Here is an 18,517-nt window from a genome sequence, read left to right on the forward strand (position 1 = left end):
AACGAATCGATAGTACGACGGCCGCTTTAATACACGCGCACACGAGATCACGCGAGAGTAGCACGCGAGCGAGTCACCTGCTGCGATCGAATTCCAAGTCCGCGCGCACCTGGCACCGTCGAAAAGTCGATTGTCTCGGCCATACGCTCGTCATCACACGAACATATGTTTTCACGTACGTCATTTTTCGCCGCATCATTTTTTTCTTTTAGGAATCAATGAAAGAATATCATATAGAAAATTCAAATATATGCAAAATAATTAATTATGAATTTACATATTCAGTAATTAAAAGATGTATGTATAGAATCCTTGGTAATAAATAAGGTTAAAATTAATATTAATTTAAATAATTTAAACCTATCAAACAAAAATATTTTATCAATTTAATTCGAATATTAATATTGATTTTTGCTAATATATACAAATCATATTGACATAAAAAAAAAATACAAATACAATGTATTTCCTTCTGCCTTTATTTTTTAATTATCAATTTTATTAAATGTTTAAATTAAATATGATAAAATATCTAAAAATAATCTAATATTTTGCATAAAATATTATATAATTCAACTTTGGAAATATTTTATAATTATTCATATTTATTAAACATTTTAAGTACAGTATATTATGAAGAAATGAAGAATTAATAATATAGCATAATTTATCAAATATTTAAACTGTATTTCTGTCAATATATGTATATATGCGAAAATATTTAATTCGATAATATTAACAATTATTAGAGGAGCAATTCGGTTATATTTAATTCAAAACGACAAACAAAGTTGCTAAAAACAAAGAAACGGTGAGCACGACTTGCAAAGCTGACGATCGATTCTACTCTTAAATTACCAGCTCCCTCGATGGACTTCTATAGTTCGTCGTTGTACCTGCAATGCCGTTATCAGAATCAAATCGGCCGCAATGAATGTTCTGCCATTTCTAACATGCCACGCGTACTATCTAGTTCTCTTGCGAGAATTCGTTTTCGATGACATTTTCGTTTCGAATACGATAACGATGTGATTGCGTTCGAATTCTCTCGAACCAAAGATCGTCACGTGGAATAGAAACTATTTGGCGAAAAATAATTATTTGGAAAAAAAGAATATATAGAGAATATATAGTCGAATATATCGAATCCATAGAAGTGAAAACTTGTATTTTCGTTTTATATAAAACTAATATATGTATATCGTGCACAGGTTTCAACGGTCGTTGCACAAACGACAATGAACCGTCCTTTCTCGATACGTGACCGTATATGTTCAGACAACCACTTCCGGTTCCTCATGCCACAGCCAGGACATGTCTCGAAAAACGTGGTATGCGGATTAATGAGAGTCGTTATTGCGTACAAAAATCAAGCAGGAATGTGATTAAAATATTTCGCTCCATGTGAAACTTATCATTTTTCATATCATTATAAAATAAGACAGAAATGTTATAACAAAGATTAAAATTAGTTTGAGTTTAATATCGAAACTACAAATATAAAAAAATGTAAATTTTGCAAATACTCTCTCGCGTTTATATTATTATATGAAAAACATATTTTATTTTCTTACGTCTATTTTAACCTCTGAACATAAATATAGAATAAAAAATATAGGAAAGTAGAATGTACAAAAATATGGAATATAAATGTAGAAAAATATAGAATATACAAAAGTATAGAATAAAAAACTAAAAATATAAACATAATCTATTTTGACAATGAAATAAAGACAATAATAAAATTTAAAACTCAATAATAAAAACGCTTAGTAATCGATAAAATAAATTGTGTATTTCTAGCTACACAAAATTCTATTATATTAATAAATAATTTTTATTAAAAAAAAAGATAACTCGATGAATAATGTTTTTCATACAATCAATATCAATATAATTTCCAATTTTATTTTCGGAATATTTATTCGATTTATATGAGCAAAATGCTTAAGTTCTTAAATTTTCTTCCCTGATGCGAATCCGCTTTTCTCCCCTTTTCCTTATAGCATTTACGAAGAAATCAGGAAATTGCCGCGAAATTGCCCGAAAATTGACATATCGCACCCCTCACGCATAAACGCATTTTCCGCTGCTTCTCGAACCGGGAAACGAAGCTTTTAATATAAATTTGAGATAATTCATGCCTGACTTCCCGTTTCCCGCTCCGACATCGATCGTATCAACCCTCATATCCTGCTTTCTCCCTGCAAATGTATACATGTGAAAATCCGCAATACGTAAATTTTAATCTCCAAATATAAGATATCCACTAAAAATTTAATATGCAAATATCAATTTTTGCTAATTTTAAAATTTCTGCAAACTAAAAAATGCAAATTAAATCAAATTGCAAACTAAATTAAATTAAAATTTATTAGAAATAAATGATAAAATATCAATTTGTTATTCCAATGAATACCAAATATTATTTAATATACATATATAATTAACATCGAAATATTATGTATACATATCGGTATAATTCCTACGAGAAATTCACGCTGGCGTGAACTATCAGATTTTTAATATAATCCTATTATAATAATAATTGTTTATTCCACGAATAAATTCTTTTACATCTAATGCGCTAATAATTTTATAGTGTCAAAAATATTTCCTTAATATATTTTAAAGGGCTATGAATTTGAATACCCTCGAGCCCTTTCCTCTCGACCCGAAATTCCTAACGCGTTCCTCGACGAAGCCTTTGGCGCAAAGTATGAAATTCCGTGCAATTTTCGAACATTTACACGATGACAACGATGTAAGAGAGCGAATGTAATAACTAGGATAAGAGAAAAAAAAAGATATAATGTAATGTGCTACAGACTAAAAATCTGTATTATAAACAACACACAATATATTATAAGTATATTATAAAAATATACTTTTATAAGTAAAATATATAACTCTCGCTCAAAAAGGTGCATTAAAGTACAATAATTATAGAATAATGCAAATAAAAATATGCGCACGTAATAATTTACCAACAGTATCATCGTTAATTTTCATTGTACATGAGCCATAATTGTAATTTATGGGAAAAAAAAAGATTTATTTACGGATAGAATGATGTAATAAACATGATTTAAATTATGAAAGGCATGAGCAGGATGGTAATACGATTAAACTAGCAGAATCAAATTTTGCGTGTGTAGGTGTGTGCGGCTAACAGATAGAAAGAGAAAAAGGAATGAAAGGAGAGAGAGAAGGAAGAACGAGACTGATCTGACTGACGAGAAGTTATGCGAAGCGTGAGACCGGAAGAAATCCAAGATACAATTGGCCGGAAGTGAGGACCCTTCGAAGGTGATGCAGCCCGAAGCTTGGATCACTTCACGCGTCTTCCTTTTATTTTATTTTTTTTTCTTTTTTCTTCTTGCTCCGATAAAATCGAGAATGAATCGCGATCACGCGACCGGTTGCGAATTTTAACTTAGCCCCCATCACTTTTTACCGCTACTACTGCCTTCGCCTGTTCCAGAGAGTGCTCGACGATAGTAGTAGCGGCACGGAATTGTGCAACTACGGCTATTGTCTTTTGTGCGTGCCCTGCTACTTTCTGAAAGACGCATTAGACTTTCGACTTTGTCTCGCACACAGTCGAGATTACAGATCGTATTTCACACCCATTATTAAGATCTCTTTATTCTGCTTTCTTGTGAAAATTTGTGTTTTCTTTTTTTCAACCTTTATTCTTTAATTTATTTGTTTCTATCACAAGTTAAAATATTGAAAAAAAATTAAAATATAATAATAAAAAAATTTACATTTTTTTTATATGTACAACAAAATATGTACAATAAAGTAACAACTAAGTTTACAGATCGCATTTCACATCCATTATGAAGATCTCTTTATTCTGCTTTCTTGTGAAAATTTGTATTTTTTTTTTTTTTTTAATCTCTTTTCTTTAATTTATTTGTTTATATCACAGGTTAAAATATTAACAAAAAATGTAAAATATAATAATAAAAAAATTTACATTTTTTGATATATGTACAATAAAATATGTACAAAAGTAACAACAAAGTTTCTAAATCACTAGTTATATAATACTAAAACTTGGAAAATTTTAATTGATTTCTATAGTATAATCATACATTAGTATAATTACTAAATTAATCTAAATTATATTATTTATATTTTATTTAATTATTTATGATTTCCGGCACTATTGATGTCGAACGTGATATTCAAATTAAGACAAGTATAGCTGAGAATCATGGATCCACATGTACCGTTAAGCATGATGCTAAATACCAGTGAAATTACCAGGTTTTATCTCACATGCTATACACTCGCTATATTTATGGGAAATCTTTCTCATGGAGATTTAATAACAGCAAAAAAATAAAATTAGATGCATTGAATATTTTATAAAGTTTCGATACATAGAAAGATACTTGTAATAAATTAGCAAAAGGTTTTAAATCGAGAAACGCATAAATATTTGAAACGATAAGGTGGCGATTTGCGTATTAAGCTTTCCATTGCGAAAACATTAACACGGAATTATTAATAGATGCGAAATGGTGCATGCAAATCCCTCATTTGAAATAACGCCTATGTGATTGCGTTTAATGAATGTATCCTCAATAAATTAATTCAAATTATGTCTTTTATAAATTAACTTTGTAAATTGATTCAAATTGTATCCTTTGTTAAAGAGCGAAAAAAAAAGAGAAAGAAATACATATATATATAGACAAAGAGAGAGAGAGAGAGAGAGAGAATATTAAACGATTAAAATAATTAATAATTTAAAATGTTTAGCTATAACGGAAATGTACCATAAAATTAAAAAAAAAAACATGATTCAACAAAATAAAAACAATAGCAAGTGTTTAAGGAAAGTGTTTACAAAAGTGATTTTATATTATAAATAAAAAGAAGTATCATTGTAACATTCATGAGCTACTGTTCATTACCCCTATAAATTCGACTAATTGGCCATTAATTATAAGTATTAATTAATATTCAGTTAGAGAAGATAACATCGCAGGCTATAGTATACATTACATTAACTCTATCACAATAAATCAATGTTGATAATTTACGTAAATTCATTCAGCTCGTTATACGAAAAAGTCTCATTGAAAGATCTACGGATATACTTGCGGGGGTTTTCAGCAACGCCCGAGAGATATTACGTTACCGGCGCATCATGATGTAACATTGCGACTTTTCAGATCCCATTTTCGTCGAGGGTAATTTGCAAATATACGCCATTGTATAACAGTTTGCAAATGTATGCAACATTTACGTCGCTTCGCGGGCGCGAACAAGGTTGCGCGCCACGCGTGGGATCGTTCCCTTTACGCAACTTTACTCAGCGGCGGCGTGTAAAAGGATTTGAAGGACGAAAATTTTGAGATACACCCGTAGGGGAGAAAAAAAAAGTCAGACTTTTTATTTTCAAAGTATTATACCGCGAAAACTCATATTAAAGAACTCTCGCAGAGTTTTACACAAAGCATAAAATTATACACTTTTGTACTTTTAAATTACTTATTTATTGCGACACATTTGCGTCCATTCCCGTTTTCGTATTTCTAATGGAATGGAATATAGCGATAATAAATAGTACATAATACATTCATCTGAAATCTCTACGTAATAACATTTGTAAAAAAAAAAAAATGCGTATAAATAAAAGAGATATGAATGAAAGAAAGATAGATCGTTGATTTAATAATTGACATGCCTCGAGGGGCTTTCTAAGATAACTGTCGCGGAACCATTTAAGAGACGCAGGTGTGTAACAGTAGAGGCGCGAATATGGTGCTTACGGTGAGAAGAGAGAGAGAGAGAGAGAGAGAGAGAGAGAGAGAGAGAGAGAGAGAGAGAGAGAGAGAGAGAGAGAGAGAGAGAGAGAGAGAGAGAGAGAGAGAGAGAGAGAGCAAGACGAACGACGAAGGAAGGAAGAAGACAAGGAAGGAAAAGGATATATAGATACGAGAAGGGAGATAACGGAAGAGGAAGAGGGGAAGCGCACGTTAAGACAGGTGGTACGGATAATAACGTCTAACGGAAAGCGCAGGCTGTGGGTCACAATAGTTGCATTTACTGGCAATAGTCATTTGGTCACCGCACTTGGCGAGTTAGCCTACTTCGAAAGTCACGTGGTCGAACTTGAACGACTATCAGCGTATCGTATATCTTATGCAAAGTGCAATTTTATTGAGAAACACCACATACATATGTATATGTAATTCGCAGCGCGAATCAATCGCCAAAAAATTGCTTTCTTACTTGAATATTAATTCTTAATTGAAATACGATTTATGCATAATATTGCATATTGCGACCTACGCATTCATCTTTCGCGGGCAGATTGAAGATATATGCAGATCATATGAATACATTATTAATATATTTAATTCTGCAAGAAAATGTGAAAAAAAATCTCCTGTTTTGTATATTTGAATCGTCAAAATAAAATGTTAAATATAAATAAAAATTTGTAAGTTAAAAAATCTTTATGAGAGAGAAAAAAATATCTCGATGTAATAACGAGAAAAAACTGCTGTTCATAAACGTTGTTTCACATTTATCATTTGCGCATATGTATCCCAATACGCTAATAAATTAAATTTATACATCTGTGATGAAATATTACCAGTATCAAAACAACAGTAACTATGTATCAAATGACTGATGGAATTTTACTGAAAGTCGCTCAGACTATTCGCCAGCCATTCATAAATACAAGAGCGTGTACAGCGATCAAATTCGCTCCCTACTACTTCAAACTATTTATCCCACGAGTGTCGCAAAAAAAAAAGACTTTGCGCCATAAAAGGTTAATCGATCTAGTGCATTCATCGCTTCCCCACGGGACACGACCATCTCCATTCATAAGTGCAACGAGTTACGATAAAATTCAATGTACACTTAAGAACGTAAACATCGCGGACATGGTAACGAAATGGAAAAGATAATTGATCGAGGCTTTGTTCCTTATTCGGTACAACGCATAACACTTACGACAGCAGAGAAATTAGATAGCAAAAACATATCAATTTTGTGATAATTTTTCAAACTTTTCCACAAAAACATTAAGCCTTAATAATTTATTAATTGTCACGCGAAAAGTAGGATATCGCATTACAATATGGCTCACAATTTTCTTTTCTTATATAGAAAAGAAAGAAGGTATGAATGTATATATGATATATATATTTTATTTAAACTAATACGAGAAAACGGAATTCTCTCCACGGACCTCAATCGTTCTGACCTCATTATTGAATCGCTCAAACGATGCAAGCGCGATGCACACATTTCTCTCTGATTTCCCATTACAGCTACGCATAAATTCTCGTTCCTAATCTCTCAACATCTTCCGTCACGAAAGAGCAGCGCAATTTCTTTGCCTTTTTTTCTTCGCAAAAGAAATCTTCTTCCGTTATTCCGCACACGTTGCGCGAGTGGATCGGTCGCAAGTATAAAGTTCAGAAAAATGCATATCTTCGCAGATGCATTTCAATTCCCGTATTTAGATTGATCCTAAGCCACGAGAAAACTAAAAGCACTGAGCTTTATAAGTCGTCCTTATATAGCTATCTCGACAAAAATATATGAATGTAAACTCTATCTGGCGAACGAGAAGCTACATTTAAATTTATTAAATTGCATGTATAACATTGTTTACTTTTCAAGACGTAAACATGACATTCTTAGAAAAAATTCAAGAAAAATCAAAGAAAAAATTCAAGATTTTTTGGATTAAAATTAAAAAAAAATCGAAATGCAATACTTTATGTATTACTTGTTTGCTCCAGAATGATGTTACTACTGACTTGTTTCTCTGCCAAGAAGAGCAAAAACTCTTGGATTTTCTGAAGCAGAAACGAAACGATTTCCCAAATATCAAGACAGAAAACAAAAAGAAAACAACAAGTAGGTATATCCAGCTGCAAAAACGCATTTCATCTTTCTAAGATATATGAAAGCTCAAACAAATGGCAAAATGCCATTGCATACATCAATATAAAATCATAGTTACGGCATGCATTACACACGCTGTACAACTGCAGGATTACTCATCTCTCGAAATCTCGCGTGCATTGTGCGAAATTTCGCTCAGCGAGAGCGTTTCAATATTTATCAAACGTGAGGACGCGCCGAATAATCTCCAAGGACAGCTTGTGCACTCTGCACTGTGTACACCGTTGTTGCAATCTGCGCTCCTAAGCGTTGCAACCGAGTTGAACGTTTCTTCAAAATAACAAATACGGACTCAATAACAACAGCCTCGAAACATTCCTCTTTCTTTTTCAACGTCTGCCGGCGAAGCACGACAGCATTGTTCCCATCCCGTAGAGTGCATTACGTAAATGAGAATAGTACCTCGTATGCACACACGAACACTCACATATATTCGTATATGTATCTGATTTACGCGAGTCACGGCGACGATGTCATCTTTTCAACTCCTAATCACCGTATAAAGTGCTCTTTTCTAGTGCTAAAAGCACGAGCAGGTTTAGAGAAAATAAATTAAATGACGTACGGATTATTTTGTATATTGTAAAAATGCTAGCTAAACATAAAATTATTATATAATTAATTTGCACGTGTACTTAATGAGAGCCAATAAAAAACGATTAAATAAAAAATGTAAATAAATAGCGAATTCTCGAAATTTCGTAATTCTGTGATAATCATTAATACGTTTTACATTATTGATCTTCGCAAAAAAAATGTATTCTTCACCGAATAAATAATGATGAATATTGAGATCGCCAATTTCAATCACGAAAAAGTTTCTGTTTTATAAACGATATTGTCCTAGATTCGATAATTTAAGGAAGACAATTTACGCTTGTTTGTGCCAATCCCTGGATGATTCTAGGTCACGTCGAAAAATTCAAAACGCCCACACATTAGATGAAATTCACGTTAAAATTTCTCTCTCCATTTTATTTCATCTCGTTTTATCCTCGTTTTATTACGAATCTAGATAATGCAGATACGAATAAAAAGGGATAAATATTATCGGATTTCTACAAAATGCATTACAAAATATTAAATTATCTCTTATTATCTCGAATACCAAACAATATTTGAGTGCAAAATTTTCCTCTTGTTTAATTTTTCTACTGCAACGTTTTATATTATATTTATAATAATATTATAAATTTTTATTATTATATATATTATTTTTTCACTTTATAATTGTTTATATTATACGATATGAGAAATGAAATTGCAATAGTAAAAACATTCAGTAATGCAGCAGTAAGATTAAATGGAGCCGTTCGCTTAAATCGAATATTCTCTTGGAAATTTTATTCTCGAGTTCTTAGTAATGAGAATTATTGAGGATAATCTAGGATAATCGAGTATCGCTATCAATTCCGTGTCTATTGCTTATTTTTCGAAAATCGCTTTTCGAAAAATAAGCGACTTTCAAGTATATGCGGACATTAATCATCGATCAAGATATATTTGCATGCATATAATGTAATGATTTCTATAAAATGATGACTTGTATAACCCAATATACGAAGATATCTCGTGGCCTCGCAAGGTATCATCATCATCATATTCAATTACAGATAGTCGCATATAGACGTTGTATGACTAGCCATTGCCAGTCTGCTGTTGCATAGATAGATAGTTGCAGTTAAATTTCGCACTTTCTTATGTTTTCCATTACCTTATTTAAATTCGTGCTTATTATACCTTTCAATTATTTTCACGTCTTATGAATTTTACATCAACAATTCAATCAAGCAATGAGCATTACCTACTATATGTATATAATAGAAAAAAAATATTCAAATGATATAAAAATGTCAATTTCATTTTTCTAATATAAATAATTTCTGTTTCTTTTATTACGTTTTATATTTATATCTAGAACTTTTTAAGTATTTTCCTTCAGTAAAATCTTATAAGCGAGAGAGATGTTAATTGAAGATAAAGTTTTAAGATTGAATATCTCTGATAATAAAACATCGTTACATCTTTATATTTAATTAATAACTAACGAACGTAAACAGATGTTCAAGTGCCTTGATAAGTGTAATTTTTCGCTTATCCGAGAAAGATTTTCTCGCGAATAAACAAAAAAATCACTTGTCAATTTCAACTTCAAACGACTTAAACAGTAGGTACTCATCCAATCAAGAATTTCATTAGATACATACTGGATTGATTAATGATACCGTTGTTAAAGTGTCTCTATTAATTCCGTGAATGCTACATGAGACGAATCTTTATGTCATACGTTATATAATTAGAGATAACATACTGTGCACTCGCGTCAAAATTAACCTTCGGAACATTTCAAAATTATTCGTATTTATATTTCGCCAGATACGAAAACCCCACACCCGACCGCGAAATAATAGAAATTTCTTCATATCTTATAATTTATTCACAAGATCTGCCCAAATATAATCTATATCAGTTATAATTATTAATTCATAGGAAGAACGACACATGTTTTAATAGAATTAATTCTTTAATACGTGTTCACTAATGTGAAATAAGATTTTATGATGCATAAATCCTATTATCAATCATAGCATTTAAATTAATATTTTTCCGACTGTATATTATTTAATTACATTATTCATATTATTCGTAGCAATTTAATTTCATGTATAGTAATTATAAAAAATTGATAAAAATATTGCGGATATTACACAAATGTCAAATAGAGATTTGAGTAAAAAAATAGCGACATGTAAAAACGATATGTGTAAATATGAAATATAAAAAAATTAGTAAAAAAAATGTATTTATTATTAAATATTACATAGTGTATATAATATAAAAAGCTTAGATAAATTATTAATATCATATAAGACTAATTACTAATATTATATAAAACAAGCTTGCGTACTATTCTTGATGTAACTAACTTTCAATTTAACATTAGGCCACATTTTTGTTCGTGCTGCTATTTTTCAAATATCGAATTAACATTGTGTGATATCTGTGACATTTTTGATCAATTTTCTACGACCACTGCAGTATAAAATTAAACAGTGCTATTGAATTGTGTTAACCACAATGATGACATTCAAGATCATATACCGTAAATATAAACAATATTTATATAGTGTACTCTAAAGATTTTTGTTTCGCATATGACAAACACTAATTTCGCATTGCGTAATGATACGATGAAGATAAAAACTGACACGACAGCTCACGATGATTTTGTACAAAAGAATTTTAACTTTAAAGTAAAAATATCAATAATTCTATATAATTTGAACATGACAGAGACAATATTGATTCGCTGCCAAATGGGGGGCAACAAATCCAGTCCATTTAAAAAAAGCTTAGATTTTCCAGCTTCAAGCGTTATCTTTAAACATTATTTGAAGTATTCAGTATTACGGAAATCACACACGACTCCGAAATGATAACTTCAAGATAAACGATCTTTAGCTCGTCCGGGAGTCTCGCGTGCAGGAACGAGTTTACGCGACACGCGACACAATCGCGGGACGCTAGGAATCCAAAACTCGCGGAATCCTTCCGCGGGAGAGTCAACGCGCTCCACCTCTCCTTCCTCTTCCCGCCCTGTCTCCGACAATCGCGCGCCCCACGACCGTTCCACCTTGCTCCTCCGCCGACGACGACGACCATACGACGATCGAACAGTTTTTTTCGACCACCGCGCGAAACAGGTATTCGACGTGGTGGGATAAGCGGGCGGGTAGGTAGGTAGGTAGGTAGATAGATAGATGAATATACTCATACGTGGATATATATTGGCGCGACGCCGACGTAAAGTCGCAGCCGGGCGAGAATAAACCGCCTAACCGGGCGGTCGGTGAAAATTAGAATCGAACGAGAGCAAGCACCGCGGAGGGGAAAGAGAGAAAGAGAGGCAGAAATCGGTTTAGGGACGACGCCGTGAACGGGGAGGTCGAGCGTGAAGGACGCGACCGTTGCTACCGCGGGCAGTGAGTTTTCAAACGTCGCTCGCTTCTGCGTATTTCGTAGGGGAAACGCGGGCGCCATCGTTAAGAGAGCAGCGCGAAAACGCCCGTTCAAAATGTCACTTTTTCGCACTTTATCGCGTGGAATAAATGGGCGTATAATACGTAATACGTAACTCACCGTTTACGTCGTCGTCGTCCTATCGGTGTGATAATCCAAGTGCCGAATAGAGCAGAGGTGAATCAACACTGGGAACACTCACTCGCGCGACATCGCGTTGCACGTTTATGCACACGTAACAGCGCGAGCAAACTGTACAAACGCGATCTTTCGTGCAGACTTTCGAGCGAAGAATCGCGGGGAAGAAGACACGTCCGAAAGATGGAAAGCGCGCGCGAAAAATATCTTCACTCGTCGCGTTCAAAGATCCGACCGCAACTTCACCCCGCCACGAACTCCGACCGACTCCGGCGACACTCTCGCGTGTATCTCCGTAACTTCTCGTCTCCCCCCTCCATTGCGCTCTCCTTCCACCTCGCTACCCCCACCACTTCGCTCGCCTATCATTACTTTGGCTACGTTCCACTTGGCGACGCGGCGCTCGTAGGAATATTTCGTCCTTATCATTGCTCGTTATTCTCGCCGAAAGTTAAATAAAAATAGTAAATAATGCGAGCGAGCGAATGTAATCTTTGCTTCCTCACTATTTTGACACTCTTTGCTCTCTTGCAATTATGTACTATATATATATATTTTTTTTTTCATTCCAAATATCAATTTTTTGAAATTTAAATAAATATCTATATCAAGAATATACTTTATACTTCATGTACATACACACATTAATCATTATCTGTGTAATAAAACTGAAAAAAAATTGCATTTTTTCCCAGAAATCGAGAAATGATGAATGATTCAGTATGTGAATATAATTACAATAATTTAATTTTATTAATTAAATTATAAGTATTTTATTAAGTTATAAGAATCTAATAAATAATTTTATAAACTGAATATTATAAAAAGTTTATTATTTGGATAAGAGATTTATTGTCAAGAAAAATCTATACCTATCTATATTAAAGAACAAACTTTAAAAATATAAGTTGATTATGTGTAAAAATATCGAAAAATTAGTAAGTAATTAAGAGGCCAATATTTATATATACAAAATGTAAATTTTTATTATTACATTTCAAAATTTTTAATTAATATGTATTATGTTTTCTTCATTTTATTGTCGCCGTTTTCCATATGGGCGTCTTTCCTTAATTCATAAATCTATAAAAAGAAAACAATGTTACCTTAATATTGTAAATTGAAAGAAAATAGATTCTTTTCCAATTCACCTGTATATATGCTTCAGTGAGAGTAATCATTTGGGGTAAAATTTGGGTGACGTGTAAATCTTGCATTTCGTACCACTGACCAGTAGATCTATGCAAAATATGAACTCGATACGTTCCTTGACCAGGTTCACCGTCGTGTACTATATTGGCCACTAGATCATATGTTGTATATGGATGCTTAGTTTTTATTTCTGGTGTTAAAATATCTCCAAAATCAACATTTCTATAAGCATAATCAAGAATTAATATACTGTTAATAATTCCGATACATATAATAATATATATCATGAAATGAATGTATATACTTACTTAACGGGAAAATTCACAATAGTCGGATTTTTCTCGACAAAAAATGTATTTTTCGTGAATCTCTAAAATCAATTAAAAATTATCAAATAAAATATTCACTTTAATAATACAGAGATATGACTTACTTTTATATAAAGTATAAGATAAGGTGGAAGTTCAGTAATCTCGAATCTTTTCATGAAATTTTCTTTATAAGTCTTGTACTCCTTCTCAGTGATGGCATTAAATTTGTTTAACAGTGTGTATAGATTTACCTATATAAATAAAAACATGACATTATATTATTTGTAACTATATGTCTAAATTCTTAGCTATAATAATCAACATTTATGGATACAATACTGACCTGTGGAATAATGTTCTCTGTGAATTGATCTTTAAATAATGGAGGCGGCGGAAGATCGCAAGTAAGATATAAAAATGGACTTTCCGTCACAGTTTCGCCATATTCTACTGTGTGCAACAGTTCACTTCTTTGGCTTTCTTCTAGTTCTAATGGCGGTATTTTCCGTGTATATATTCGCATATGTCCTAAGAATGTTTTATAAATGATACTGGAATCACGCTTTTTAGTACCATTTAATGCCAAATGAAGAGCATTTAAAAACCATGATAAAAAGTCCACGGGATCACCTAAATAGCATCTCATTAGGAAAATAGTTTTGTTGAATTGTACAATGAAAAAATTTACTATGTAATACCTTGTTCCGTGAATTGAAATCTTTTCTTACTCCATAAGACTACAGCCTGCAACATCTCATGAGGACTCACGTGCGCCTTAAAATTACGTGGATTCCATAATTTGCGCATAAGCTCTCCAAATCTTTGTACCAAAAGATAAGATGAATCACCGGGTGGTCTTTTTACATGAGAATAATTAGATTCTCTTAAGAAAAAATCTCTCAAAGGTGTTACGTGTGAAAGCGCCTGCAAAATTACAGTATATACATATATATATTTTTTAAATTATATATATATATTTATATAATAATTACTTGTAAAATGACATTGCAATAATCATTTGCTTTTATATTATTCAATCCCACTATGCCTGGTGAATACATAGAACCATCGATTGCTCTACTCTGCTTGTCACTCTTATCTAATTGGGCTATTTGTGCTTTGTCGAAAGTTGGATATAATACATATTTGATGTCATCCAATGATGAATCTAATAAATATTAAAATATATAAGTTTTACTTTCATGAAAGAAAAGAATATGCAAAAATAACATGTATTTACTTACCCACAATTTCATAATTATCTGGTAAACAATAAAATTTTAATGTATGTAGATTGAGAAACACATGATGACTCTCTGCTACACTATGTGTATAAGCATGAGTATTAGTTCCCCTTCCTTGGAAATATTTGCCACAAACTAGACAGGCATATACATTGATTCTTGACAGCGACACAGAACATAATTTTTCAAAATCAAAATCTAAAAATTGTCGATTAATCGTGTCCAAGTATGGACACAATCGTGGTGTTTCTGATTTTGTTTTTGCATGTTTTGCATTTTCTGTAACAGGAAGAATTATAATTTTAAGATAATATATTTTAGTTTATAATTCAAACGCAGAAAATATAACACAAGATAAATATAAAATACAAAGGGCTATCGATTTCATGTAATATCGATACATAAATAAATATTAATAATTTATTAATATTATAATTAAATTTATTATACTTATCATAAAATGTTTATAAAGGCAAAGGAAATGATAACGCCAAATGTTACTTAACCTCAAACTATTTCTTTTTCTGTTATATTAAAATCGTAATATACATCTGTCACTGATTAATTTGAATTGTTAATAATATTATACAGATTTAAATATACTTACTTTCCGTTTCATTATCCGAATCGCTTCCAACGTCAACAAACTTTCGTTTTCCTTGCATGCCAGACGCCATTTCATGAACATAACATACACATGATTAGAATAAGGGTGAGTTCAGAAATTCTATCTCGTACGGTAAAGTAGCGTCTAATTGACCAACCAGCATAAAAGAAGCTAAAGAAAGTCTTTGTTCCGATTGGTCAATCAAACGCTTCAAAACCTTCATAGGGCGCGTTCGGGGAGACACTATTAACGCTAACAGCGTCGTTCTATCTTTGTCCAACTTTTAATGAGTGACGAAGATAGAATGACGCTGTTAGCGCTAATAGCGTCTCCTCGAACGCGACCAAATGTCAAATGGAATGAATTCTCGAAACTAAAGTTAGGTTGTTTAGATTAGGTTAGACGTATGCACGTGCGTTCATCGGCCCGTTCTAAATGTACTTTTCTTCCACTTGCTGTACTTTTAAACTGAAATAGATATATCGTAGATATATATTCAGATTTCGAAGAAGAAGAAGGAAGAGAGAAATCAAGTGTAGAAGCAACGTACAAATTTTTATATATATATATATATCTATGTGTATATAACTGACAGGATAAGGCAGAGTAAGTAAGCTATTCTCTTCGTATATCTGTGTAACTTCAAATGTGTTCTAAACGATATTAGAATCACGCACATGGAGCTCTTGCATTTGCAATAATTGTATGGGTAACGTTTTATCATTCTGATTAAAATCGAATTGCAACACTAATAATCCAAAACTAATATTGCAAAGAAAAGTACAGTTATTTTATTTCAAAAACTAAACATTATCTTTTATTGATACATCTGCGTTTAATTAAACGCTACTTGATGTTGTATATTAATTCAAGAAAGAAAGAGAGCACATATATTACTTATAAAATACTCATATATTTGATGATACACGAATTTTAGTAAAATATACTGTTGTTTTTTTTTTTTTAAGGGAAAACTTAGCCATTTCAAAATAACATTCATAAATAAAATCTTAAGTTTCTTATATATTAGACTCTCTGAAAATAATTATGCCTCGTGCAAAGAGAACCAAAGTAAAAAGTGATGATTTACCAGCAGCAAAAAAGCTGAAATCAGATTCAGATACTGTAGATTACATGGCTCAAATACAAACAACTTTGAATATAAAACAAAGTACAGAGAAAAATGAAGATACGATTGAACTTTCTACAGTTACATCCACTTCCAATACAGAAAAAAATAAAGATGCAGTTGAACATGCACCTGTAACACTTGGATCTATTTCTGGTAAATTATTATCAATTGAACAAGAGCTTTGCATTAAATTACAAGATGTTACATTTCCATCAATGATACAATACATTTACAATCCACTTGAGTATGCAGCTGAAACGCATGCCATGTATGTACATAAGTACTGCAATGGTGAGAAAAAAGTTTTATTTATTGGCATGAATCCTGGGCCATGGGGCATGTCGCAAACTGGCGTGCCATTTGGAGAAATAAATATGGTGCGTGATTGGCTCAAAATTTCTGGTCCTGTTGGAAGTCCATTAAAAGAACATCCTGATCGAAAAATCACAGGATTTCAATGTACACGTAGCGAGATTAGTGGACAAAGATTATGGGGCCTTTTTCGAGATTTATGTGGAAATCCAGAGAACTTTTTTCGATACGTGTACCTGCACAATTATTGCCCACTTGCATTTATGGATGCTAGAGCTCGAAACATTACACCAGCAGAAATAAAGGCAATATTTATCTCACTATATTCCTTTTTTCATATGCTGAACTATCTGTATTTTTCAGGGAGAAGGACAAAGAATTTTACATGAGGCATGCGACAAATCCTTGATAGATATAATACGACTCTTGAAAGTAGAGATTATCATTGGTATTGGCAATTATGCTGAAAAAAGAGCACAGATTGCAGTCCAGACAGAAGGCCTTTCTCATGTAAAGGTAATGTATATATTTTATGCAATATATTGCATAATAATATCTTTAATCATAAAAGATCAAGATTTACTAATTTAGATGCAATTTTTTCAGGTAATGGTTCTAAGACATCCCAGTCCAAGAGCTGTAGGTAATCAAAACTGGAATGAAACAGCTATGCAACGGTTAGACGAGTTGGGATTGCTCAAATTTTTTGAAAAAACAAATACTAGTGTTTAAATTCTTTCTTAAACAGGATACAATCATTTTCATATATAAGATATAAAATTCAGATAAATTCTTTTTTTTTTTTTTTTTTTTAAGACAATATATTATTCAAAAAAAGGTAAAAAAAAATTAATACTTTTATAAACTTTTATAAAGTTTTAACACACAACACAGTTTTAAAAATATTTTTACATCATAATATCATTTGTTATGGATACTTTGGCATGGATGGAGGTTGCATTACAAAAAGCTGAGGAATCTTTGAAAGCTGGTGAAGTCCCAGTTGGTTGTTTATTTATATATAATAATGAGATAATTGCAACTGGCAATAATACAGTAAATGAAACTTGTAATGCAACTCGCCATGCAGAGATAAACTGCATAGACCAAGTTTTAAAGTTTTGTAAAGAGAAACGCGTGGAATACGAAACGGTATTTCGTAATCTAGATGTAATTGTCACGGTAGAACCATGCATAATGTGTATATCGGCATTACTTCAGTTACAAGTGCACAGTATTATATATGGTTGTGCGAATGATCGATTTGGCGGTTGCGTCAGTGTTCTCGAGGTACCGAAATTTTACGATTCAAAGGTAATCGTACAAGGAAATGTTAAGAAGGAGGAAGCTATGAGATTACTTAAAGATTTTTATAAGGGCGTAAATCCAAACGCGCCTGAGTCAAAAGTCAAAAGAAAGAAAGAAACTTTGTCAACAGAGAACAAATAATCTTTTTACATTTAGTACCTTTTTTAAACATTTTTTACATAGATATAATTTAATACATATTACATGAATATAAAATATGTTTATTTTTATTTTTTTAATAATTATTTAATACACTGTGTTTTTTTATAATCTTTTATACTCTACATATACATGTATTTGATGTACAGTATAATAGAAATAATAGTAAGGAATTCAACAT

General features: G+C 31.9%; 4 protein-coding genes across 8 annotated transcripts in view; 2 read left to right on the top strand and 2 right to left on the bottom strand.

Annotated features, from left to right (window-relative positions):
* The window catches only part of LOC140664139 (rap guanine nucleotide exchange factor 2), a 116,754-nt gene extending 104,363 nt beyond the window's left edge, over nt 1–12,391 (bottom strand). For both annotated transcript variants that reach the window (XM_072888927.1, XM_072888929.1), the window contains exon 1: nt 12,094–12,391. The gene's annotated coding sequence lies outside the window, so the exon portion shown is untranslated. The remainder of the gene's footprint in view (nt 1–12,093) is intronic.
* A 647-nt stretch (nt 12,392–13,038) lies between these two features.
* Nucleotides 13,039–15,557, bottom strand: Usp39 (ubiquitin specific protease 39). Its single transcript, XM_072887617.1, has 9 exons — nt 15,426–15,557; nt 14,819–15,097; nt 14,567–14,742; nt 14,273–14,498; nt 13,918–14,204; nt 13,697–13,825; nt 13,572–13,633; nt 13,263–13,485; nt 13,039–13,194 (listed from the first exon to the last, which is right to left on the bottom strand). The coding sequence occupies exons 1-9, from the start codon at nt 15,493–15,495 to the stop codon at nt 13,132–13,134; spliced, it is 1,515 nt and encodes a 504-aa protein (XP_072743718.1). The 5' UTR covers nt 15,496–15,557; the 3' UTR covers nt 13,039–13,131.
* Nucleotides 15,558–15,827: 270 nt separating this feature from the next.
* Smug (Single-strand-selective monofunctional uracil-DNA glycosylase) lies at nt 15,828–17,633 on the top strand. Of its 4 annotated transcripts, none has more exons than XM_072887622.1 (4): nt 15,828–16,031; nt 16,394–17,174; nt 17,233–17,385; nt 17,476–17,633. In XM_072887622.1, exons 2-4 carry the CDS (start codon nt 16,473–16,475, stop codon nt 17,599–17,601), a joined length of 981 nt encoding a protein of 326 aa, XP_072743723.1. In that variant the 5' UTR covers nt 15,828–16,031; nt 16,394–16,472; the 3' UTR covers nt 17,602–17,633. The 4 variants fall into 4 exon arrangements, with proteins under 4 accessions (XP_072743723.1, XP_072743722.1, XP_072743721.1 ...); XM_072887621.1 differs by having other exon boundaries at nt 16,031–16,134; XM_072887620.1 differs by having other exon boundaries at nt 16,031–16,128.
* A 33-nt stretch (nt 17,634–17,666) lies between these two features.
* On the top strand, nt 17,667–18,455 carry LOC140663450 (tRNA-specific adenosine deaminase 2). Its single transcript, XM_072887624.1, has one exon. The coding sequence runs from the start codon at nt 17,800–17,802 to the stop codon at nt 18,316–18,318; it is 519 nt and encodes a 172-aa protein (XP_072743725.1). The 5' UTR covers nt 17,667–17,799; the 3' UTR covers nt 18,319–18,455.
* The last annotated feature ends 62 nt before the right edge of the window (nt 18,456–18,517 follow it).

The sequence above is a fragment of the Anoplolepis gracilipes genome, chromosome 3 (genome assembly GCF_047496725.1).
Source record: "Anoplolepis gracilipes chromosome 3, ASM4749672v1, whole genome shotgun sequence".
NCBI classification, from domain to species: domain Eukaryota; kingdom Metazoa; phylum Arthropoda; class Insecta; order Hymenoptera; family Formicidae; genus Anoplolepis; species Anoplolepis gracilipes.